The sequence below is a fragment of the Papio anubis genome, chromosome 4 (genome assembly GCF_008728515.1).
Source record: "Papio anubis isolate 15944 chromosome 4, Panubis1.0, whole genome shotgun sequence".
Classification (NCBI taxonomy): Eukaryota; Metazoa; Chordata; class Mammalia; order Primates; family Cercopithecidae; genus Papio; species Papio anubis.
Window position 1 is genome coordinate 46,583,259 of NC_044979.1, and position 26,629 is coordinate 46,609,887.

At 41.0% G+C, this 26,629-nt stretch overlaps 2 protein-coding genes across 2 annotated transcripts in view; one reads left to right on the forward strand and one right to left on the reverse strand.

The window, feature by feature from the left end:
* ZNF277 (zinc finger protein 277) overlaps positions 1-22,655 on the reverse strand; it is a 142,471-nt gene extending 119,816 nt beyond the window's left edge. Inside the window, exon 1 of the mRNA XM_003896488.4 lies at positions 22,445-22,655. Within this exon, the coding sequence (XP_003896537.2) occupies positions 22,445-22,535 (91 nt within the window). The 5' untranslated portion in view covers positions 22,536-22,655. The remainder of the gene's footprint in view (positions 1-22,444) is intronic.
* Positions 22,656-23,163: 508 nt separating this feature from the next.
* Positions 23,164-26,629, forward strand: part of DOCK4 (dedicator of cytokinesis 4) — a 472,974-nt gene continuing 469,508 nt past the window's right edge. Inside the window, exon 1 of the mRNA XM_031665939.1 lies at positions 23,164-23,904. Within this exon, the coding sequence (XP_031521799.1) occupies positions 23,775-23,904 (130 nt within the window). The 5' untranslated portion in view covers positions 23,164-23,774. The remainder of the gene's footprint in view (positions 23,905-26,629) is intronic.

Here is a 26,629-nt window from a genome sequence, read left to right on the forward strand (position 1 = left end):
TCTGTCAACTATATAAGCAAAAGAACTTAGCATACACTATGTACAATTTGATTACCTGAAACAATAAAAGGATAGTAAAAAAATAAGAGTGTTAGAAAAGCCCAGCATAAAAGACCATGCATATTTAATATGCTCCATTCAAAACGTCTGCGGTGACTTTCTAGGAGGAATTTAATATTTATGGGAATGACAAGGTCAATGCATAAGGCCTAATGTCCATAAAGTCAAGCAATGGACAGCATGTGCTCAACAGCTTAAAAAAAAAAAAAAGGCCTCTCCTCTTCCAGAAAGAACATGCATTCACCTGTGCATATACCTGTTGGTCAAATGGAATAGAAGACTATATAGAAATATGGGTGATATATTCATTAGAAGTAGTTGGTTGAATGATAACTCATAAAACATGTTTACCTGGAACCTCAAAATGTGATTTTATTTGGAAATAGGGTCTTTGCAGATGTAAGTGAGGATCCTGAGAGCATCCTGAATTAGGGTGGGTCCTCAATCTAATTCCTTGTTAGAAACAGACAGGGGGAAGACAAAGAGATGCAGGAAAGGAGGCCATGTGAAGAATGAGGCAGAGACTGGAGTTATGCTGCCAGAAGCCAAGAACACTTGGTACCACCAGAAGCTGGAAGAGGAAAGGAAGGATTCTCCCCTAGAGCCTTCAAAGAGAGTGTAGCCCTGCTGACATCTTGATTTTGGACTTCTGGCCTTCAAAACTGTGAGATAATAAATTTCTTTTGTTTTAAGATGTGGTTCATGGTAATTTGTTACAGGCAACTCCAAGAAACAAATACAGTATATGACAGCCGAACTATTAGAATTAAAATTTCTCTCTCTACAAGCTGATAATAGGATTTCCCCAGATAACTAAATAGGATAATATGATTAAAGCTACAAAGACGTATGTAGCTAATTCAGCTACACAATAATATAGCCATTCAGGAATGGCTTCACATTTAAAAAACTTAAGATTTGAAGTATGAATATGACTTCACCAGAAAGAGAAATTATATACATTTATAATGAGGCTTACAATATTTACAAAGTATAACTTAAAAAGAATATAACTGTTAAATTAAGTTTAGCCTAAAGCTGCCTCCTTACATAGGTTTGGTCAAGTTTTCTCCCTACATGGTGAACTGTAACCTAACTGGATGTGCAAATAGACAGTAACCTACTCTTGTGCCAATCATGCAGTTTTGGCCAATCACAGGACAAAAACTGTTTAAATTGCATTTAGGCAAAGGCTGATAACCAATCCAGCTGTTTCTGTACCTCACTTCTATTTTCTGTTCATAAATCTCCTTTGACCATGAGGTAGCATGGTCAAAGATTTTTTTCTCAGAATCTGCTGTAATTCTGAGGAGTGCCCAATTCAATTGTTCTTTGCTAAATTAAACTGTTAAATTTAATTTGTCTAAGGTTTTTCTTTTTACATAACTTAAAAAAAACAAAAACACGTAGCCTGTAAGCATATGAAAATGTGTTCAAATTTCTGATGTATGAGTGAATTTCACAGCAGGATCAACTAATTTCATGCAAGGATCAACTAATGTTGACCAAGCGATAATTAATTTTGATAACTATCCATAAATAAGATGCATTCAAAGTCTGATGTACTAACGTATTGCCACAAGAGATATTAGCAAATGTAATTTCAGAAAAAAGTAACAAGCAAAGAGGGCAATGCAGCTGTGTCATTTAAACTCTGCTTGCCTAAATTGGTCTACTTTGAAACTACATTCAATGTACGTGAGAATCCTGAAGAAATGGAAATTTGCCAGTTGGCTCTGAATATTGCTAACAGGAATGAATAACAATGGGTCCTATGAATCATTTTGAAGCTGTCTTAAAAGCTTTCACTAAAAAATTCCTCTACATCATACTAGTTTTGGATTTTACATCAAAGAGATGCCTAGATTCATCATTTAATTAATAAACAGTAATTCAGAAACTGACATTTCTGACAATGATACCACACACAGACAATATAAAAAAATGCAACTAACCTACATTCTTCAAGTAAATGAAAGCTGATAGAGGAATGTGAATTAAATTTTTATAACCTTAAATAATGCATTAAAAAGCTATGGTTACCTGACTTAATAAGAAGCACAGGCTTGAGTACTCTGGAACAGTAGGTCAGAAAATGGTTACTTGGGAAACTTTTTTGTTGTTTTTCAATATTCAAATCCTAATTCAAATGTACTATCAAAGGAACACTAGAGAAACAAAGACACTCATTTGAAGAGTAAATGTTCTCATATTGTGCTAAAGTGGTAGGTTTTGTTTATATAAATATTAATTTCAATGATACATGGAACATTTTCAAAACAACTCTGCCTTCTTGTATATACAAGAAGAAATATAATGGAGAAAATGCTCCTTAAAGGATGCTACCTCTCCCTGAGGCAGAAAAAATACCTGTTTCTTGTATTTATCCTGTGCTTTAGCATCCTATATTTATTTTCTTACTCCTGGGGCATAAATAGGAAACATATAAAGATGAATGACAGTGATTACTATTACAGACACAGGATGAACGATCTTTTCTGTAGATATTTACAGATGGAACTGTTTGGGATGGCAAAATTCTTAATAAATTAAGGGAAGGTAACTCTGATTAGCATTTCCCAAATTAAATTCCATGGAACACTAGAAACCCATGAAATGTTAATAGATGCTATTTGAGAAAAAAGTAGTGATAGTCAACTATTTGGGAAGCAGGATTTAATATTTATCTCCCGGACAGTCACAAAAATTAGCACACTGAAGTCCTAAAGTAAAACAGTCAGGTAACTTTAAAGCAGTATTTGCAAATTATTTGCTCAGAAAATTTTCTTCATGTAATAAGAGATCATAATACTTTTCTCCCTTATAATTCTATGGAGTCCTGGAATACTGTCCCTAAAAATATAAATAGTATACTAAATTTACATTGGCCTTGCCTAATTCAATAGCACAGTGAAAAAAACAAGACATCATGAATTTCTATTAAAATATCTTAAAAGCATGAAATGAATTTCTTTTCAGTCCATTACCTAAAGGTCTTAGTTTGTCTTTAATTTTTAATTCATTTAGGCTCCATGAACATGTAAATATGCAAGGTTGGATGTACTCTGGGATTCACACAAAGGAAAGAAAAACAGAATTGTGCCCTATTTGTAGACAACTATAACTACTGACATCTAAAAACATAAACGGGAAAATTATTAACATTATAATTTAATGTGTTCTATCAATAAACTCTAAGATATTTTGCAAGGAAAAATAATCAAGAACAGGGATCTTTCTCTGCAGCAAATCCCTTGTACTTTAGAGGTCATGAAAAATAAAGGGTATTATTACCTTATACTTGAGAATTATATTACAACTGGCTGATTATTCAGGATTAATGAGCTGAGGGTTAGAAGTTCAGTGGCCATATGGGCAACTGTAATGACTTGCCTGGCACTAAGCCCCTGCCAATACCACTAATCAGCATGGCAGAAGTCCCTAAGCCCACCATTGGTTTGGCTCTGTTCCAGCCTCAAGCCAATGGCTCTGCATCAACCCAGTTTTCTTGGCCTCATCTCTACCTGGTTCTAGGATGCTAGTCACTGGACACATGACTGACTTCTTGAAACCAAACCTCAACTTTAATTCCTTTTCCAGTAATTGAGCTCTTAATCTGTTGCCCTGATTCTATCACTTCTTGACTTGATGCCTCAACCAGAATCCATCTTCCTCTATATTTGTTGCTTTTTTTTTTTTTTTTTTTAGACAGAGTGTCACTCTATGGCCCAGGCTGGAATGCAGTGGCCGGATCTCAGCTCACTGCAAGCTCCGCCTCCCGGGTTTACGCCATTCTCCTGCCTCAGCCTCCCGAGTAGCTGGGACTACAGGCGCCGCCACCACGCCCGGCTAATTTTTTTTTTTTGTATTTTTAGTAGAGACGGGGTTTCACCATGTTAGCCAGGATGGTCTCGATCTCCTGACCTTGTGATCTGCCCGTCTCGGCCTCCCAAAGTGCTGGGATTACAGGCTTGAGCCACTGCGCCCGGCCTATTTGTTGCTTTTACAATTTTCTTTTTTAGAGACAGGGTCTAGCTGTGTTGCCCAAGATGGTCTTGAACTCCCGACCTCAAGCAATCATCCTGCCTCGGCCTCCCATAGTGTTGGGATTGCAGGTGTGAGCCACCACCGTACCCAGCCCTAATTTTTTTTCAGGACTTTTAATGACTTGAGTCCTCTCCCTAACATCCAGTTTACTTGTAGCTGTGTCCTTGCTACTGAACAAAGACTCATTGACCATATTTTAGTCATGTTCCTCTGAACCCTTTTCCTGACTAGGCCCTGTCCTTGCCAGACCTGCACAGTTCAGTTTTATCAAGAATCCTGCTAAATCAGTTTAGAGAGAATCCCCATCCTCAATATCTCACCACCCTCAATAGCTGACAAAATTCATCATCTCTCACCATCCCCCAGGTGATATCTGATTACCCTGGCCTGCCTTCAGCAAGAATCCCCCTTTATCCCTGATGTTTCCTCTTAGTGATTTTCCATCTCCCAAACCCTCCAATCTATTTCTTGGGTATAAATTCCCACTTTTCCATGTTGTATTAGGAATTGAGCCCAGTTCTATACTGAAGTGTCTTTTCCTCACAAGCTCGTCCAATCCCTGGCCCGTGGGCCACACATAGGGTCCAGGGTGGCTTTGAATGCAGTCCAACACAAATTTGTAAACTTTCTTAAAACAGTGTGAGTTTTTTACAGTTTTTTAAAGCTCATTATCTATTGTAAGTGTTAGTGTATTTTATGTGTGGTCCAAGACAATTCTTCTTCCAATGTGGTCCAGGGAAGCCAAAAGATAGGACACCCCTGCTCTACTGTTAAGAGTTCCTGAAGAAAATATTTTTTTCTACCAGTTTACTGTCCAGCTCTAGTTTTTCTTTAATACTACCTGCTACCAGATCTCTCTACCTGTCTGTATTCTAATTGATGCCTGTCTAATCTCTATGGCGTACTCTGCCTGCAGTCATCTGGGCATTCTAAATGACAGTGCCCAAGCAGAACCCAACTTATTAAAGTAGACAGAATCTTCACACACAACCTGCACTGTCCCAGCACATTTTTCTAATCTCAGAAATTTCCTTACAGGACTCAGCTATCCTCTGACTTTATTAACAAGGGCAGAGCTCTTTCCTTTTGAATGTGACAAGGAAGACTGCAACCCTAATTGCTTCTGAAAGCCTTCCTATGACTACGGTTGTCCATAATACCTAGTTTAAAAAATTCTAACCAGAGAATTCTGGGTCAGCAAGACAGTGGAATAGGAGGTCCCCTGCTTGTATCCCTGTTGCTCTCAAAAAATTTTGCAGCCAAGCCTGGACAAACGCGCCTTTGTGGGAGCCTTGGGATTTAGGCAGGAGTTTCTAAAACCCCAGTGGAGCCTAAAAACCTAGAAGGGTCGTTTTGAGAGGGCAAACCTACAACCAGGTGGCAGACTCATGAACTGTGATCTTGGCTCTGGACTTGGAAATGACCCTGTCTCCCTACAGGCTTGGCTACAGCCCCATTTGGATTTGGGCCTCTTCCAAAACTATCCACCAGGGAGTCTGGGAAAAGTCACACATACTAGTGTCTAAGGAGACAGACCTGTTGACCTCAGTCTCTGCTGTGGACCCTAAAAGGACCCTTTAATTTGGCTCCAGGCCCTCTCAGCTACAGTCCTAGATCAGTGTTCCTGGAACAAAGACATAGAGGGAGACACACCATTCTGAGTCCCCTGGGCCAACTTGCAAACCTCAGTCCAACAGCAGATCCTGAAATGGCCCCGAATCTCATCTTCAAGCCTCTCTCAGCTATGGAATGAGAGCAGTGCTGCCTAGCCAGGGATCAGCTGGGAGACACGCTGCATTAGTCAGGGTTCTCTAGAGGGACAAAACTAATGAAATATATATATATATATATATATATATGAGTTTATTAAGTATTAACTCACACGATCACAAGGTCCCACAATAGGCCATCGACAGGCTGAAGAGCAAGGAGAACCAGTTCGAGTTGCAAAACTGAACTTGGGAATCCAATGTTCGAGGGCAGGAAGCATCCAGCACGGCTTAAAGATGTAGGCTGGGAGGCTAGGCCAGTCTCTGTTTTCACATTTTTCTGCCTGTTTATATTCTAGCCGTGCTGGCAGCCGATCAGATGGTACCCACCCAGATTAAGGGTGGGTCTGCCTATCCCAGCCCACTGACTCAAATGTTAATCTCCTTTGGAAACACCCTCACAGACACACCCAGGATCAATACTTTGTATCCTTCAGTCCAATCAAGTTGACACTCAGTATTAACCACCACACGAGCCTATTCACATCCCAATTGCAGGTTTGCAGTACTCAGTCCCACAGCAACAACTAGAAAAATAATAGAAAGGATCAACGCAACTAAAAGTTGATTTCTGGAAAAGATACACAAAATTGACAAACCCTTAACTAAGCTAACTAAGAAAAAAAGAGAGAAGCCTCAAATACATAAAATCATAAATGAAGGAGATATCACAACTGATACCACAGAAATACAAAGGATCGTGAGGGTACTATGAGCAATTATATAGCAGTAAATTGGATAACCCAGAAGAAATGGATAAATTGTACACACATACAACCTAGCAAGACTGAATTATGAAGAAAGGGAAAATGTGAACAGCTCAATAACAGGTAAGGAGATCAATTCAGTAACAAAAACTTTCCCACGAAAGAAAAGCCCAAGACCTAACGATGTCACCGCTGAATTCTACCGGACATTAAAGATGAACTAACACCGATGCTTCTCAAACTCTTCCAAAACAGTGAAGAGGAGGAACCACTTCCAAACTCATTTTACAAGGTCTGCAGCACCCTAATACCAAAGCCAGACAAGGACACTTCAAGAGAACAAAATACAGGGCAATATCCCTCATGGACAAAACACTCAACAAAATAGTTGCAAACTGAATTCAACAGCACACTGGAAAAATCATTCACCAGAATTAAGTGGAATTCATCTCAGGGATATAAAGATGGTTCAAAATACATGAATCTATAAATGTGATAAACCATGTTAATAGAATGAAGGACAAAAAAAAAAAAAAAAAAATGACTATCTCCACAGATGTGGAGAAAGGATTTTAACAAAATTCAACACTGCTTCATGATTAAAAGTATAGAAGGAATGTACCTCAACACAGTAAAGGCCATTTATCAGGAGTCCCCAACCAGTACTGGTTTGTGACCTGTTAGGAATTGGGCCACACAGCCGGAGGTGAGCTACATGTGAGTGAAGCTGAGCTCCGCCTCCCGTCAGATCAGTGGTAGCATTAGACTCTCATAGGAGTGTGAACCCTATTGTGAACTACACATGCAAGGCATCTAGGTTGCACAATCCTTATAAGAATCTAATGCCTGATGGTCTGTCGCTGTCTCCCATCACCCCCAGATGGGACTGTCTAGTTGCAGGAAAACAAGCTTAGGGCTCACACTGATTCTTTATTATGAGAAGTATTAATAATAATAGAAATAAAGTACATAATAAATGTAATGTGCTTGAATCATCCCAAAACCCAGTCTGTGGAAAAACTGTCTTCCACGAAACCAGTCCCTGGTGCCAAGAAGGTTGGGGACCACTGCCATATATGATAATGCTACCGGGGGTCCTTCCTCCCAGAACTCCCAATATGGTGGCAGGCTGCTTCCAAGATGGTGGCAAGCCTCTTGTTCTCTGACCTGGGGTTCTTGGCCTCACAGATTCCAAAGAATGGAATCTTGGGGCATGTGGTGAGTGTTACAGCTCTATTAGAAGCCATGGTCATGGAAGAGAACTGTGGAACCCAGCAACTAGTGTTCAGCTTGATTAGGATGAACGCAGGCACTTAGCCATGCAGGACAATGGCAAGCCTTTAGCCTGATCGGGAGTGGCAGTGGGTGCCTCAGGAGCACAGCAGACACCCTGCTGGATCCGGAGGGGTGGAAGTCAGCGGCGGGTCTGCGATGGTGGGAAACAGCAGTAGTGGACTGCGAGCGAAAGCTCAGCTTGAGCCATAACAAACACGGACCAGAAGAGTGTGCAGTTGCAAGATTTAATAGAGTGAAAACAGAGCTCCCATACAAAGGGAGGGGACCCAAAGAGGGTAGCTGTTGCTGGCTCCACTGCCTGGGTTTATATTCTGATAATTGTCTCTTCCCCTGTGCTCTCAGGCGATAGATGATTGGCTATTTCTTTATGTCCTGTTTTTGCCTAATTAGCATTTTAGTGAGCTCTCTTTACTACCTGATTGGTCAGGTGTGAGCTAAGCTGCAAGCCCCGTGTTTAAAGGTGGATGGGGTCACCTTCCCAGCTAGGCTTAGGGATTCTTAGTTGGCCTAGGAAATCCAGCTAGTCCTGTCTCTCAATAAGGCCTTGCTAACATACTCAGCAGTGAAAAGTTAAAAGCTCTTTCTCTAAAATAGGGAACAAGACAAGGATGCCCATGCTCACCACCTCTATTCACTACAGTATTGAAGCCCTAGCCAGAACAGTTAGACAAGAATAAGCCATCAAAATCAAATTTTAAATTTTTTTTGTTTACAAACAACATACTCTTATATACAGAAAACCCTAAAGACTCTACCAAAAACCTGTTAGAACTGATAAACGAATTCAGTAAACTTGCAGGATACAAAATCAACAGGCAAAAATCATTAGCATTTCTATACACTAACATATGAATTGAAAAAGAAATACCATTACAATAGTGCCAAAAAAAAATTTAGGAATAATTAACCAAAGAGTTGTAAGATCTGTATAGTGAAAACTATAAAACATTGATGAGAGAAATTGAAGCGGAAACAAATAAATGGAAAGATACGCCATGCTTATGGATTAGAAGAATATTAAAATGTCCACAGTACCCAAAGTGATCTACAGGTTCAATGCAATCTCTAACAAAATTTCAATGACATTTTTCACAGAAACAGAATAAACAATCCTAAAATTCATATGGAACCACAGAAGACCAGGAATCACCAAAGCAATCTTGTGCAAAAAGAACAAAACTGGAGGCAACACTCTACCTGATCTCAAAATTTGCTACCAAACCGTAGTAATCTAAACAGCATAGCAGCTAGGTTTGGTGGGTTACACCTGTAATCTCAACACTTTGGGAGGTCAAGGCAGGAGGACTGCTTGAACCCAGGAGTTGGAGACCAGACGGGGCTAACATAGTGAGACCTCCCTCTACAAAAAATTTTAAAAATTAGCCGAGTGTGATGGTGCACACTTGGTAATCCCAGCTTCTCGGGAGGCTGAGGTGGGAGGATTGCTTGAGCCCAACAGATCAAGGCTGAAGTGAGCCGTGATTGTGCCACTGCACTCTAGCCTGGGAGACAGAGCACTCTAGCCTGAACAACAGAGTGAGACTCTATCTCAAAATGAAAACAAAATCCAAAAACCCAGGTACTGGCATAAAAATAGACACACAGACCAATAAAACAGAACAGAGAACCCCGAAATTAATCTGTGCATTTATGGTCAACTGATCTTTGATAAGGGTGTCAAGAATACATAATGGGGGAAAGGACAATCTCTTCAATAAATGGTGTAAGGAAAACTGGATATCCACACAAAGAAGAATGAAATTGGACCCTTATTTCACCTCCTATCTAACAATCAACTCAAAGTAGATTAAAGGCTTAAACCTAAGACCCGAAACTGTAAAACTCCTAGAAGGAAAAACAGGGTAAAAGTTTCTTGACGTTAGTCTGGTCAAAGATTTTTTGTACATGACCCCAAAAGTACAAGCAACTAAAGGAAAAAGCTAACAGGTATATAAAGAAATATAGGACGTCACTAATCATTAGAGAAACGCAAATTAAAATCACAAAGAGATATCCCCCGTTAGGATGACTATTACCAAAAAGACAAGAAATAAGCATTGGAGAGAGCGTGGAGAAAAGGCAACTCTGTACACTGTTGGTGGGAATGTAAAGTAATACAGCCATTATGGAAAACAGCATGGAGGTTCCTCAAAAAAGTAAACATAGAATTACCATATGATTCAATGAATCTAATTCTGGGTACATATCTGAAGGAAATGAAATCAGTGTGCCTATGAGATATCTGCACTCCCATGTTCATTGCAGCATTATTCACAATAGCCAAGACACAGAATCAAGCTAAGTGTCCATCAGTGGATGAACAGATAAAGAAAATATGGTGCATATATATACACAATACAATATCATTCAGCCTTATAAGAGAAGGAAATCCTGCCATTTGTGATAACATGAATGAACCTGGAAAATGCGAAGTTAAATAAGACAGACAGAAAAAGATACATACTGGGCGATCTCATTTGTATGTGAAATCTAAAATGGTCACATTCATAGAAGCAGAGAGTACAATGAATGATGATAGGTACCAGGGGCTAGCGGGAGGGGAAGATTGGAGAGATGTTGGTTGAAAGATACAAAATTTCAGTCAGGAAAAAGTTCAGGAGATCTGCTGTACAACATGGTAACTATTATTAATAACACTGTACTGTATACTTGAAAATTGCTACGAGTAGATCTTAAATGTTCTCACCACAAAAAAATGGTAAGTATGCAAGGTTAATTAGCTTATTTTAGCTGTTCCACGGTATATATTGATACATATACCAAAACATCATGCTGTACGTAATACATACTTTTAGTTGTCAATTAAAAAATTCTAAAATACAAAACAAAAAACATGGGCAAGTTACTGAAGTCTAGTGTGGTTCTTCATTATTGCTTGCTTTGGCAAGGGCTCCTGACTTAACTTTCCCTCTCCAGTATATTGTTACCTGATTAAACTTTGATCTTGTCATTCCTTTTCTTCAAACTTTCAAGACCCAATAGGTTCATTTTGCCCGCTGCCCAGAGTCGATTTATCAAGACAGCGGAACTGAAAGGGAGAAAGAGTTTAATTCATGCAGAGTCAGCTGTACAGGAGACCGGAGTTTTATTATTACTCAAATCAATCTCCCCAAATCTGGGGATCGGAATTTTTAAGGATAATTTGGTAGATAGGGAGTCGGAAAGTGGTAAGAGCTGATTGGTCAGGTCAGAGATGAAATCACAGGGAGTCGAAGTTGTCTTCTTGTGCTAAGTCAGTTTCTGGGTGGTGGCCACAAGACCAGATGAGCCAGTTTATTGATACGGTGGTGCCAGTTGACCCACTGAGTGCAGGGTCTGGAAAATATCTCAAGCACTAATCTTAGGTTTTACAATAGTGATGTTATCCTTAGGAACAATTGAGGAGGTTTAGAAACTTGTGGCCTCTAGCTGCATAACTCCTAAACCACAATTTTTAATCTGATGGTTAGCTAGTCCTGCAAAATGCAGTCTACTTGCCAGGCAAGAAGGGGGTTTGTTTTGGGAAAGGGCTGTTATCATCATTGTTTCAAAGTTAAACTATAAACTAAGCTCCTCCCAAAGTTAGTTCAGCCCACATCCAGGAATGAACATGGGCAGCTTGGAGGTTAGAAGCAAGATGGAGTCGGTTACGTCAGACATCTCTCACTGCAATAATTTTGTTATAATTTTTGCAAAGGCCGTTTCAGTCTGCATAATCAAGTTCTAACATCTGAGACAGTATGATCTACTTTCAATTTACATTTCCAAACCTCTTTTCCATTGCTGCCATTTACTTATTTTCTCTAGGCAAAATGAATTGACTTCATACTTCTTGTATATGCCCTTAGTTTTTCTATTGCTCCCTCCCGTTGTATAGGCCTGTAACTCTTTTTCCTTGTTTCTGCATGTCCAAATATTATTAAACGTCAAGGCCCAGTACCACCTGTTGAGAATAATCTCTTTTTTGCAAAACTCTGTGTATATCGCTCTAATGTTCCCCAGCACTTTCTGCCTTGTAATATGTACTTCTTATATCCTCCCTATTAGGTCATAAGATCCTTGATGGCAAGACCAATGTTATTCTCATCTTTGTATTCTACAGCATTCAGAATAAAGAAGTTTGCACATAGCAGATGTTGAATAAAATTTTTGAATGAATAAAGCCTCAGTTCTATCAATAGCTCTTTCAGATTTGTACTGTTCATTACAAATGCAAAGGAGAATGAGATAGGATGCATCCTAATAATCAATCTATATTGTCTCAGAGTAAAGGATCCAAGAAGACATCTACTGCAGTGGTTCTCAGCCAATTTTCTAACCTGATACACCTGATCAATAATACACACATGTGCAACTAATTCTTCAGAACATATCCAGATTTTTCATTTTCTTTTTACAGACGCTAGGATTGAATTATGTGGGCTCCCTAGCTATAAACCTACTTCCTCTTTCTTTTACTGATATTTGGAAGATGGAGTTGAAAGGATGCTAACATAATCTCATTCCCTCATTTACAAACCAGGAAATCTTAACCAGAAGTGCTAATGATTTCTCTAAAATCACAGTCAGTCAGAAGGAGAAGTGAGATTAAAATCCTAGCGCTTTATGAGGCTGAGGCGGGCGGATCACTGAGCTCAGAAATTCGAGACCAGCCTTGGCAACATGGTGAAACCCCATCTCTACAAAAAACACAAAAATTAGCCGAGCATGGTGGCATACACCTATAGTGTCAGCTACTCAGGAGGCTGAGGTGGGAGGATGGCTTGAGCCCGGGAGGCAGAGGTTGTAGTGAGCTGAGATCATGCCACTGCACTCCAGCCTGGGCAAAAGAGTGAGACCCTGTCTAAAAAACAAACAAACAAACAAAAAAACTAGTTCTTTTGATTCCTTGTCCAGTGAGCTTTTTGCAAAACTGTACTATGACCACTGCTGCTGGAAAAATAGCTCAATGTCCCAGTACATTATTAGCATTACTTTCCTTCATGAGTGGGTGCATATTTAAAAGGCATTCAAAAGTCATTCATAAACTGGCTTGAAAGAAATTCAAATAAGCCTGCAGACTCTCACCTTCCTTTCCTTCCCCTCCCCTCCTTCATTTGAGAAAATCAGTTGTATGGTGCCTTGGCAAAGACAGCTTGATTGATGTTATGTTACAGTTCAGCAACAGTTCCTGCTATTAATTGCTTTATAATGGTAATTACGATTAGCGGGTACAGGATATTTTCTTTTCTAATTGGCTATTACTGGTGAATAGAAGCTTATTACATAACAGAAGACTGTGTTAAATAAATAACCACAATTACAATTCTGAGGTCTTTACTAGTAAAAAAACCCCCACAAATCTCTCTATTTGGATAAAAGCACTAAAAAAAGTTTTTTAAAGGCAGAGCCTCTGTGATTACTTGGGGGGAGGGGAGAGTTCTTCTTTCAGTTAAGAAAAAACATGAAATGAGGACAGTATTAGAGAAACAAGGAGGCAAAACAAGAATTTCCTTTCTTTTAAAAATAAACACATGTAAAAGCTTTAGTGTGCTCAGCGCCTCTGGCAAGGCATGCATATCACAGATTCGAAAGTATCTACTTCTTCCCACAGTGCTATATGGAATTAGAAGGGACTCTCTGATTAGCTCTGGTGAGACAGGGATGCAGAGCCCACCAATTACACTGAGATGTCCACATGGATAAGGCTAGGGGTTCTTCATTTGTATCCCATATAGAACCCAGCAAGAGGCTGATTCATAGTTGCCAAACACCACCAAATGCCATCACAACATGACACTGTCCCAGAGGATGAGGTTAAAGGTATATTTAACAGTTCCTGTCCTTACAGAGTTTATATATTGTATAATGTGGGATTTGTCTTGATTCCAGCTTTAATATTCTTTGATTAGTTTGTAATCATTTTAAAGTTACATCCAAGCTTTTGTTGTAGTAGTAGTAGTAGTAGCAGCAGCAGCAGCAGCCATAACAGTAATAACAAGGTCCTATTACTTGCTCAAGGTCATACAGCTTTTAGCTGACAGCTCCTTTTGACTCCAGTTTATCCAAGTCTAAAGTTTGGACTTGTACCCGTTACTGCCTCTTGAGACAGACCTTTATCAGTAGCATTATTTGTTCCTATATTTTCATAGTGCCTCAAGATTAATAGAGTACTTTAATGTACACTGCCCTCACCAAACCTCCCAATAATATCAATATCATTTTTTTTTTCCTGATGAAACTGAAGCTCAGAGAGAGGTTAAAGGATTTTTCCCAAGTTCACATTGCTAAAAAGCTACAAATTCACATTCAGAATCCAGGTCTTCTGACTCTTATTCCAGTTTTTCCTTCTATACATTTTACTGATTCAATACTGTACATTGATTATTTTAAATATTCTACTCATGGAGAAAGCTTAATAGTATCCCACATTATCCTATAAAACTTTAAATATTTTACCACTTGTCAATTGTTGACTCCCTCTTTCCCATCCTCCTTTCACCCCATGAAGCAAACGTTTAAATCCTGTTTAGCTCTAGAAAACTTTACTTGGTTCCTACAGCCAAAGATATCATCCAACCCCAGCTGCCTATGTTGCAGATAAATGCCACTAGTCACAAAGATGATCAGTGAGATGTAAAGAAAAACAGAAGACTGATCAGTCAAATCTATCACCACTTCCGAAAAAAGCTGCCCTGCTCACCTTTAGGTCAAGTCAGTCAGTTGAACATACTTGTTTCAGCATGAGGTAGCAAGTCTTTAAGGTACTGTCAATGAAATGCCAACTCATTCAGCGTCTGAGAAGTTTATCAAATAAGTCAAAACTGAACCCTAAGTTTGTGGCAAAATTCTCTAACAAGAGCTAATAGAAACATTTAAAGATTTAATCACTGGAGATAGCAGTTTATGCACACTGCTTGTTTCTATATACTCGTGATTTATATTTAGAAGTGAGTATGATTTCTATTATATGAATCTGATCGACATCCTCTTTACAGTTTTTCCAAATGTAAGTGTATGAGTGTGTGTTGTAAAGGGCAGCATCATAATTTTGCATGAATGGGAAGGTCAAGGTCAACACAATAAGTGAATGTAATTCAGTATCTGACCCATCAAATCCCTCAATAATAAACTGCTCTTCAAGTGCAAAAGACATATTAAAATCACTTGTATCACTTCTGGCACATATGCCAAAGATATGCCTATACCTATGACTGAAATAACAGTCTCAATTGAAGACCAGACTATTATATCATCTCACCTAATCACTTCCACATCCCAGCAATATAGCTACAGTATTACTCATTTTACAGAAGAGAAACTGAAGTTCAGAGGTTTACCAGAATCTGATCCTAAGTTGACTTGATTTTAAAATCTTTTCACTATTCCATACTGCCTTTCTAAAGTAACATTGGCTTTAGAGCATATTTATGTGTGAGAAAAGTCTGTTTCAGACCCCATTCAATGGAATTTAGTTACTATGAGACATCATGACAACTGTGCATAGGATAAAAGTCTTTTTTCAGTTATTGTGTGACCTTGGGCAAGCTACTCTTTTCATCAGTTTCCTCATTTGTAAATAAAAAGCATAATATGACTACCTAGGGGTTGCTGTGAAGATGAAATGAGACAATACCTATAAAAGCATTTGAAACAGTATCTGGCACAGTTAGGGCTCAAAAAAATGTTAGATATCATATGCATCATCATTATTATAATATCCCTTTTAATAAGAGCTCTTCTCTAAATATCCTACAAGTTGGGTCCCATTGATTTGTCATAGGAAAATAAAAGAATGCTTTAAAGAAGGCCTCTTCAGAACCTTATACCAAATGTATTAGTCTGTTTTCATGCTGCTGATAAAGACATACCTGAGACTGGGCAATTTACAAAAGAAAGAGGTTTAATGGACTTACAGTTCCACGTGGCTGGGGAAGCCTCATGATCATGACGGAATGCAAGGAAGAGCAAGTCATGTCTCACATGGATAGCAGCAAAGAGAGAGCTTGTACAGGAAAACTCTTCTTTTTAAAACCATCAGCTCTCATGAGACTTGTTCACTATCACAAGAACAGCATGGGAAAGACCTGCCTCTGTGATTCAATTATCTCCCACCGGGTCCCTCCCACAACACATAGGAATTCAAGATGAGATTTGGGTGGGGACACAGCCAAACCATATCACCAAACAAGACCTACAAGAGTAGTTTCTATAATTCTTATCTTCTCTGACATCCCTCGGCCTATACCTCACAAGGCAATCCCAGTATACAATGTTACTTGAGTTTCTTGATGACTTTGAGTGTCAGTGCATGTATGGGGGTGGGGAGCTGGGTGTGAGTAGAGTAGCACTGTATAGAAGTGAGAAAAGATACAGAAGATAATATAAAGGCTTGCAGAGCACATAGTTGTAATACTAGTATGTAGCACTGACAGACACTCTGACAACCCCCAAATTCCAGGAAAGCATTGACAGCATAAGCAGTTATCACCAACACATTCCTAAGCTTCCCCAGGGTTACTCCACAATTTAGATTGCTTCCTAAGTGAATGCAGTCTCAAAGAGCAGGCAGTTCTTGATAGGCATATTTTTATAATTAGGCATATCTTTATAATGAAAGCAACTAATACTTACTGAGGTCTGACTTTAAAACAGGAAATATGCTGCACTTTCATAAATATATAAATATGAAATAATCACAATAACTGCAAGACAGGTATATATGGATATTTCCATAAATGTGGCAGCACATATAATAAACCTGTTACACAGCTGTTAAATGTCAGAATTGGAATTTAAATACAGTTTTGCCAAAATAAGGTCTAGTTCTCTTTCCACTGTCATGTCAAATATATGAGACTGTACTTAATGGTTTATAGAAATAGAATGACAGCCTGTAGAAAACTGGTAACAGCCATATAGATAATGAAAGACAGAATTCAAGGTCCTTGTGGTAGGTCATTCAGTTACAGGCGTAAAGTTATAAAGGCCAGATCTAAAGTATTCTTTTAAAAAATGTAATTATTATTTAAACAACATTAAAACTTCATTTTAAAAAACTGAAAAACTATCCTTAAATGCGAACTATGATCACCTTGACAGAATATCTTCCTGATATTTTGCATTTTAGTTGGTATGCATACCTTTCACAAGTATAAAACATCTACTTAGTTTTTTATTCTATTTCAGTTCCTCTGCTTAAAATAGTTGCCAATCTAAATGCCTTGAATAAATTTCAAGCATATTCTAACATTAGACTGTTACACAATGTTTACCGTATGCAGCTTTGATAAACACTGGATGTACAAAAGTGAAATAAGACAAGTCTTGACCTCAAGAAGTTCACTGTCCACTGGGGTAGACAAAGTTGCCAAAAAATAACTACAGTGTGACATGGTAAGTGGATAATGGAGATATGGCAAAGGAAGCAGGGTGACTGAAGATGAGGCTAGACAAGTAAATTAGAATCTTAAATGCCACACAGAGAATTTGGACCTAATTATACATGTAGCAGAATTACACTGAAGCTTTAAAGTGGAGATCCATGAATATATTTGTTTTACAATGTGGATTGAAGGAGGTAAAGTCAAGAGTCAGCGAGACCAACAGGAAGGTTTTGCAATCGTCCAGGCTAGAATGCCATTCTGGTCAAACATTTATTAAACATTAACAATAAGCCAAGAACAGAATCAGGCTGACAAACACACATACAACTGGTTCTCAAGAGCACTTTCTGGGGTATGGGAGATGCAGGTAGGTAATTCAGCAGTAATGGTGAGGGTTACTAATGGAATTGGCATAGTGGCTGTAGCAATGAATAGAGGGAACAGGTTCAAAAGATACTTCAGGCACAGAAAAATAAGGCTTGCTAACTGATCAAATTCAGTACCTGAAGGTGAGTTAAGAATCAAGGATGCTTCCTAGGTTTCTAGCTTAGACTTGATGCCATTTATTAAAATAGGAAATACAAGAATGAGGAGTTTACATCACCTGCTACCCTTCCCCCTTTCTTCCAGAGACATCACACATGAGATAGTAAGTTCTCTAGAAGATAAACATTACCAAAATCATCAGATAATATGGTCTCCAGAACCCAAGCATTACCCAAATCATCAACTACTAAACATGCATTCGGAGGGAAAAAAGTTGACTTTGACAGAATATTACAATATGGAGATATAGATTAATACTGTCAGAAGATACAGCCTCAGTCACAAAAGCCTCCTAAATGTATTATCATTAAATTGTGCTATCTTGCTGACTTTTAACTAAAAACAGCAAAGGAATAAATGCCAGTAACACCACGTGAGGGATGCTGAATCTATTTATTATCTGTTCTTAATTTTAGGAGACAAATTGAAACCCTGGTTACTCTTCAAATGTATGTAAAGCAGTGTCCTTTAACCCTTGACCTAGTCGGCTGGGCATGGTAGCTCACGCCTGTAATCCCAGCACTTTGGGAGGCCGAGGCAGGTGGATCACCTGCGGTTAGGAGTTCGAGACCAGCCTGGCCAACATGGCAAAACCCCGTCTCTACTAAAAATATAAAAACTAGCTGGGCATGGTGGCAACCGCCCGTAATCCCAGCTACTGGGGAGGCTGTGGCAGGAGAATCACTTGAACCAGGGAGGCGGACGTTGCAGTGAGCCAAAATCAGGCCACTCCACTCCAGCTTGGGTTACAGAGCAAGACTCTGTCTCAAAACAAAAAACAAAAAACAAAACAAAAACAAGCACAAAAGAGACTTGACCTCGTCAATTTGGGGACCTTCTTGGAGAATGATGGAGCCACAGAAATCTGGCAACACAGTGGTCTCAGTGAAAGTGTTGCACCTGCCTACACCCCACCCACTGACTCACTAGCAGAGATTTTGAGGAACTGCAAGGATTTCTATAAAAAGTCTTCCTAGGCCTCACTGTCCCAGGGTATTAAACGCACAGACTAACATTTTAGTCAGAGCAAGAGGAAAATCTCTTAAAAGAAGCAGTTTTCAAGAAGTCAAAAAGGTGTATGACTTTTTTTTTTTTTTGAGACGGAGTCTCGCTCTGTCACCCAGGCTGGAGTGCAGTGGCCGGATCTCAGCTCACTGCAAGCTCCGCCTCCCGGGTTTACGTCATTCTCCTGCCTCAGCCTCCCGAGTAGCTGGGACTACAGGCGCCCGCCACCTCGCCCTGCTAGTTTTTTGTATTTTTAGTAGAGACGGGGTTTCACCGTGTTAGCCAGACTTTTTTAAATTTTATTTTTATTATACTTTAAGTTCTAGGTTACATGTGCACAACGTGCAGGTTTGTTACGTATGTATACATGTGCCACATTGGTTTGCTGCACCCATTAACTCGTCATTTACATTAGGTATTTCTCCTAATGCTATCCCTCCCCCATCCCCCAACCCCACGACAGGGCCCGGTGTGTGGTGTTCCCCATCCTATGTCCAAGTGTTCTCATTGTTCAATTCCCATCTATGAGTGAGAACATGCGGTGTTTGGTTTTCTGTCCTTGCGACAGTTTGCTCAGAATGATGGTTTTCAGCTTCATCCATGTCCCTACAAAGGTCATGAACTCATCCAAAAAGGTGTATGATTTTTACAGGGCAAGACATCCTTGATAACCTAAATCACTGCCTAACAAAAAAAATATACTTTTAATGTAAATATTTACACCTAAAATTTATAACACACTTTGTTGGCTTTGAAAAGATTTTGGAAAAAGTAACAGAATGATACATAGGTTATTAAGCAGAATTTTTTTTTTTTTTTTTTGTATTTTTAGTAGAGACGGGGTTTCACCATCTTGGCCAGGCTGGTCTTCAACTCCTGACCTCGTAATCCACCCGCGTCGGGCCTACTAAGCAGAATTTTTAATGACAATTTTATAAGAATGACATAAAAATATCAACCATTAATTTCTCCTATTGACTGCTACAAGACAATGAGAATACTGGGTAGTTCTCACCCAGGATGAGAAATTTTTTTATGTTATAGACACTGCAAATTCGCTACTACTCAACACTTTTGTTGAAAACAAACTGGAACCAAAAACTAAGCTTTCTATCAGTTACTTAATCCACTAGTCATTGAAACATTGGTCCTGGATTAATTATTTCCTCAAAGTTTGTGACAACATGGGGGAAAGAACACTCATATACTACAGGTGGCAATGTATGCTGAATATATTTTAAGAGTAAAGTCTGGCATCTATCAAAATTTTAAACTTGCATAACCTTTGATCCAGCAATTTTCCCCCAAAATATACACCCAGTGGGCAAGAATATATGTACATAAAGCTGTTCATTGCAACATTACTGAAAAACTAAAGTCCCACTACATGTTCATTTATAAGGGAATGGCTAAAGCATGGCACATTCATATTTTGGAATATGATGGGCACAGTCCTTAAAAAAAAAAAGGAAACAAATGTACTGACGTGGAAGGGTTTCTATGATAGACTGCTGAAAGAAAAAAGAAGGTTGCAGATCTTTTAGTTTACCTAGATTTATCCTTTTTATTAAAAAAAATCAAACCGTACAGATGGGTGTCATATAAGTATAGGTTGGTTTAACAGAATACGGATTGTAGGATTAAAAGAAAAAAAAAGATTATGTTGGAAAGATTAGGTACCAAACTCTTACCACTTTATACTCGGGAAGTGGTACTGCGAGGTGAAGGAATTTTCATTTTTTTTACTTCACACACTTCTGAATGGTTTGAAATGTTTTAAAAACGTTTAAACGTTTAAAATTTAAAAATAAATACTTTTAAATACTTTACATTTTTGAAAGGCATACCCTTTTTTTTTTTTTTTTTTGAGACAGAGTCTCGCTGTGTCTCCCAGGCTGGAACGCAGTGGCGCAATTGCGGCTCACTGTAACCTCCGCCTCCCGGGTTCAAGCGATTCTCCTGTCTCAGCCTCCCGAGTAGCTGGGACTACAGGCGTCCGCCACCATGCCCAGCTAATTTTTGTATTTTTATTAGAGACGGGGTTTCACCATATTGACCAGTCATCCCCGTAATTCTGATCTTGTGACCACCCGCCTGTTCCCTAAAGTGCTGGTTTATTTGGCTGAGCCACCGCCGTGTTTTTTTGAGACTGAGTCTCATTTGTCGGGCCCAGGGCTGGAGCCAAGAGTGGCTGGATGCAGCTTCCCACCTGGTTCACGTTTTACCCTCCTGCCTCAGCCTCCTTAGAAGCTGGGACTAAGGTTCGGCCACTCCTCTTGTTTTTGTATTTTTTAGTAGAGACGGGGTTTCACCGTGTTAGCCAGGATGGTCTCGATCTCCTGACCTCGTGATCCGCCCGTCTCGGCCTCCCAAAGTGCAGTTTTTAAAATAAGTTAGACTGTGAGATAAATTCACCAAAGAGTGTATCTTTTGATCTCAAACTCGTAGCCCTCTGGAACTTTGAGAATCTAGGAAACCTTAATAGTTTGTTACCATCCGATAGCCCAATATATAACCAACCCAATAATAAACCATTAGGGTGTTAAACTCAATATTTAACTCAGGAGACTACCAAAGATTTGTTTGGTAGGGGTACTAAAATAATTTCAGAGTAGGGAGTTCCACAGTTGGGAAGTGGGAAAAAAACTGCACTTCATCTCTGTGCCGCTGAGGTAAATATTTAAGATGATACCAATTTAACTGTGAAAGCAAAAACAAATAAACCGAAAAACAAAGTCTCAACAGTCTGAGAACCATATTTAAGCCCCAAACCATGTTCATCAGAAAAAGACAACTTGTGCTAAATTACACACCAAGGCAAAAATGGGGTGGGGGGAATGGGGGAGGGATAGACTAAGGGTAAAAGAGTCCTAAACACAATCCCCCTGCAGCTTTCAAAATTTGGTTTTTTATTCCTACAGTGGATCAGAGGACAACTTGAAAGTCAGGTACAGCCAAAGTTGTGATGATTTTCATAACCCTTTTCAAATGTTCTTTGAAGCCACGAGTGCGAATTATCTACCACTTTCCTTTTCTTTCTCTAAGGACCCAGAGACTGGGAAGATGTCTCAGGCTCCACATCCAAATCTGGAGAACACCCAGAGCAGTTAACTATCGACAGGGAGGTTGTGAGATACTTTCCCTTCAGAAGACACTTCACTCACAAACTGGGCAAATGTGTAGAGTGGATAGCACTGACCACCAGTCTGCGACTGGAAAGTCTACGGAAGCTAAATAAAACACATCTGCAAGGTCAAACCAAGCAAACCGAGGCAGTGTACTGGTGAGGAAAAAAAGAGCTGCTAATCCCAAAGTTATAAACACATGCGCGGGAACCAGACCTAAACCAAACCCACTCAGCAGCTAGCGCAAAGCTGGGAGCTCCAAACTAGAAGACAAACGCTCAGGGAGCTTCCCCGGCGGAGGGGAAGGCCATTCCAAGGCATTTTCTCCGCCCTCCCCGGGCAGCCCCAACCAAGTAGCCGCCCCCGGCTCCACCCCATCCCTCTGGGCCACCACCCGTGGGGCCCCGTTGAACCCAGGCGGCCCAGAGCTAAAGGGCTCCTAGGGTCAGACCAGAGGTCCGTTGCACTCCCGGTCATAGTGAAAGGAAGACATATCAGCCGCGCCTCCGGGGCACCGTACTCACCCCCATAACCTACACCCCCGACTGTGCTGCAGCTCCCATCACGGTCTTCCTCCATTCGGACGACAGCCCCCTGGGTCTTGGAAGCAGCCATTACCCGGCAGAGAAGAAAAGGGAGGGCCGCAGGGCGGGGCAGAGGCGGGGTGGCACCAATAGAAATGCGACTGGAGGTGAACTCCCCGTCGACGCGTGTTTTCTCCACACCTACGCCGCCCTCTGGGCCAATAGGACGTAATTAGTAAAACTGAATCCCCGCCTCGAACCGCAATTGCCGCTCCCACTTCCGGGATGGGGAAGCCCAGAACTACAATTCCCAGCGTGCCGCGGGGCCCCGGGACGGGAGGGCTGGACTAGGCGCTGGCGGGCGGGGGTGCGCCCGAGAGTGCCCCGGCGTGTTCGCTTAGTTCAGTGAATCAGAACAATGACTGCGCCGCCGGGTCCCCGGGAGCGCATCTGAGGACTGTGAGCAGCCGCCGCCGGGAGAGCTGCTGGCGGCGCAGTGTCAACGCTGGGCTCAGGAGCCTCCAGCGCAGATCCTGCCCAGCGCCCGCAGCCTGCGCGAAGCCCCCGGGCTCCGGCGCTGCAGCGCTGCTCGGGGACTGTGCATTGTTGTGAACCGGAGAAGGGGCGCGGGGATTACAAAGCCTGAAGACCCCGGAGCCCCTTTAGCCATGTGGATACCTACGGAGCACGAGAAATACGGCGTGGGTGAGTCTCCGCGGGGCGAACTTTTATTCTGCTCTGGCCCGAGCGAGTGCGCATTTCTCGTCCTTGCCCCCGCGCCCCTCTTGCTCCGCCAGGCTGAAAATGCCTAATCCTGGCATCGCGCAGCGGGTACGGGGCTTTGCCGAGCCAGCTCCAGGCAGAGGGCTGCGCACCAGGCTCTCGCCCCGCACCGCCGGCTCGGCGCGACCCGCACAGATTCCCAGAGCGCCGGGACAGCTTGGGGGAGTGCGCGGCCGGCCCGCTCGCTTCGGGCTCTGCCTGCGGAGTTTGGAGTGGCGACTGGGCGTGTGTGTGTGTGTGTCTGTCTGTCTGTCTGTCTCTGTGTGTGTGTGTGTGTCAAGTTGGAAGAGGAGGCGAACAGGGTTTCTCTCCTTCCTTACCCTTCTTCCCCAAAGCGACAGGGAGCTGCAACGGTTCCCCTGGGTGGGGAGGGAGACAACAACACTTGGGCAGAGAGAACACCCCCAAAACAGTAGGGAGGCGCAAACCCTTCCCTCTGGCTCGGATCGACATTCCCGGAGTGTGGAATGTGGCAGGGTCCTGGAGAGAGCCGCTCTGACAGGCTGAGCCCTCTCTGACCCTCCTCCCTCCCTGCGATCCCGGGTTTATGGGGTGTGTGTGTTGCGGGGCGGGGGCAATGGTAAATTTCAACATCTGCGCCGTTCGGTTCTTTGGTCTTTGGAGGAGAACGGGTATTTCAGCAGTGTTTTTACTTCTGGCCACCCTCTCGACCCTGGGTGAGCGCAGTGGGGGCGGTGTGGCGATACAGGGCTGCTGAGTGATAATGGGGAGGGGGATAGGAAAGCCTGGTTCTTGGGGGCAGGGAGATAGCTTTTAGGAAAGCATATCCTGACACTGGCGTTCGGAGAAAAAGGAACAGGATAGCGCTCGCTGTTCTGTGCAAAGGTGAACAACAAAGGACATTAATGTTGACTGATGAATACAGGAGTCTCCCTTCCTTTTCCTCCTCCCATTTCAGGCGGGTTACAGTTCCCGTTTTTGTTGTTTGATTTCAGCTGGGTCGCCCCTTGACAGTTACTCCTTTTAGGGTTGAGACTATTAAGAAGCCAGGCTCTCCGACAAGCCTGCAGCCGGCCAAATGCAATTATAACCTCCCAGAAGGTCTAACAGAGAGAAAGCATTATGGATTTTACTAACACTCTTTATTTCCTATAATGCCCTGTTCTGCCGACTGGTGTAGTTTGTGTGTGTGTGTGTGTGTGTGTGTGTGTGTGTGTGTGTTTTAAAATTGAGGACAGATCTAGTGATTTAGATGATGTGTAGGTATCTGTTTATGTTCTCAATTCATTTTCCTGCAATTTAAAGAATCTGGAAAGCCTTCCCAGGGAGTCGTAGTCCGAGGGGATTTTTGTTTTTTTCCCAACTTTGCCTGGGGATAGGACTTTGGGGTCCATTGAAAGGACTGTAGGATTCACCAAACTCATATCCACATTTCACATTAGCTTCCATTCTGTATTGTGACTGATTAGCAAGACAATAGTTTGACCTGAACCCACCTTTGGGAAAGGTTTCCTGCTTTCCCTCCTTCAAAGTGTCAGGGGAGTCTTTGCCAGCCTCTTTACTGGCAAGGAGTAGATGTTAGTGGTTATTATTTTCCTTTTCCTCACTCTCCTCTTTTTTGGGGAGGTAGATTAACGCTTGCTAGGAAAATGATATTCCCTTTGCTGGACTGGTGAGGGACCAGAGGGCATCGCCTCCTAAGCGGCTTTAACACTCAGTGCAGGAAGCTCAGATCCATCCAGGCAAAACTGTCCTGCTTGGAGTCGATCCCAGATGTTGCTCTCTTCCAAGTGTTAAATTATACAGATTATGGATGGGATTTATTTTCTTGATTTCTTCATGTGCCAGGTCACAGCTGGGGTGCTGGTATCGATTAGTTCCTCTCTTGCCTTTCTTTATAAGCTGTGGGCAGAGGCTTAAAAACCGCTCTGGGATTTCCTGGAATGGCAAACCGGATATTATCAGTCAAATGTTTTGGGCTGCAGCAGACACCTCGGTTTTGGGTGGTTGTGATTTGATTGCAGAGTAGGGGAGGCAGAAGGGTGTGCTCACAATTGAGAAAAAGAGGTTGAATGAGAGAGGGTCTTCTGCCCCAAATTACTGCTGTTGTTCTCAATATCACATGTGCCAGAATGTTAATTAACCTTTATTATTAATTTTTGAGCATTTGGATTGTGGAGTGCTTAGCTGTTTTTTAGAATCCATCTGTTAGGCGTGTGTGTGTGTAGTGAAATTTTTGCTAGGATACTTATGTGTGGACTTTATTTTTCAACATGGAGAGCACTGTTTGTAGCTGCTTATATTGCAAGTTGTTTGTTTTTTTTCTTTTAACCTTAGTTAATGTTTGTGTTTTTCTCAGTAGTTCTTACAGATGTTAAAGAAAAGAGCTTATGGGCACAGATCTTTTGTTACCAGGTGTAGTAGTAATTCAGTTTCTTCATTCTTTGAAATAAATCAGTCTTTGTGACAGAATATGTGAAGTTTTAGTATAAATTATATATTTCTGCAAAGGTACTTTTCATATACTCTCATGTATGAGATAATTATGTTTTTATATACTTATGATTAAATTTCAAGCAGCATACTGTAAACATGGGTAAAATTACTTAAATTGTATGTCTGTAATAAAATGTATCGGAGATGGAAATTCTTTTTCATATCTGATGTATGGGCCTGCCCCATTTAATGAATGATTAAATTCATTAAAACAATGAATACTCAGTCGTAAGTGTTTTGATTTTATGAAAAGGTATAGTGATGAAGTTATAGTTCTGAGGAACAGGGAACCTTGTCTTTTAGAAAACATATTAAGACGCACAGTGATAGGCAATTTCACCTTAGGAGATTCTAGTTAGCTCTTGATTCTGGGCTAGACACTGCTGCCAGCTGTGTAACCTTAGGTAAAATCTCTTAGCCTCTCTGGGTCCCAGCGTCTGTGGCAAGTGTTAACTAAAGCCTTTCCTGGTACTAATTTTGTAGAGCTCTTCCAACTAACTGTGTCTTTTGGTTAGAAAAACATCTTCATTGTGTTGAGACTGCTATGACAGAGACACTTTTGTTGTGACATATCTCACATGGTTTTTAAGTAAGATCAGAGGTAAGCAAACGCTACCTGGCAAGCTGCCAGAACTGAGGTGCTGGTTGCTCTCTTTCTCAATTTGTTTGATTCTCTCTCTAGCAGGAGCTCCATGGGCAGTGACTGAAGCATTCTGCTTTTTGTTGTTGTTGTTGTTGTTGTTGTTTGTTTGTTTTTTAAATATATTGTCCTTGACAAATAATAATTATATATTTTTTAAGTTTCCTTTTTTTTTTTTTTAAAAATTTAGAGACACGGTCCTGCTCTGTTGCCCAGGCTGGAGTACAGTGGCTATTCCTAGGCGCCGTCATAGTGCGCTATAGCCTATAGCCTCAAACTCCTGGTTGATAGCCTCAAGCTCCTGG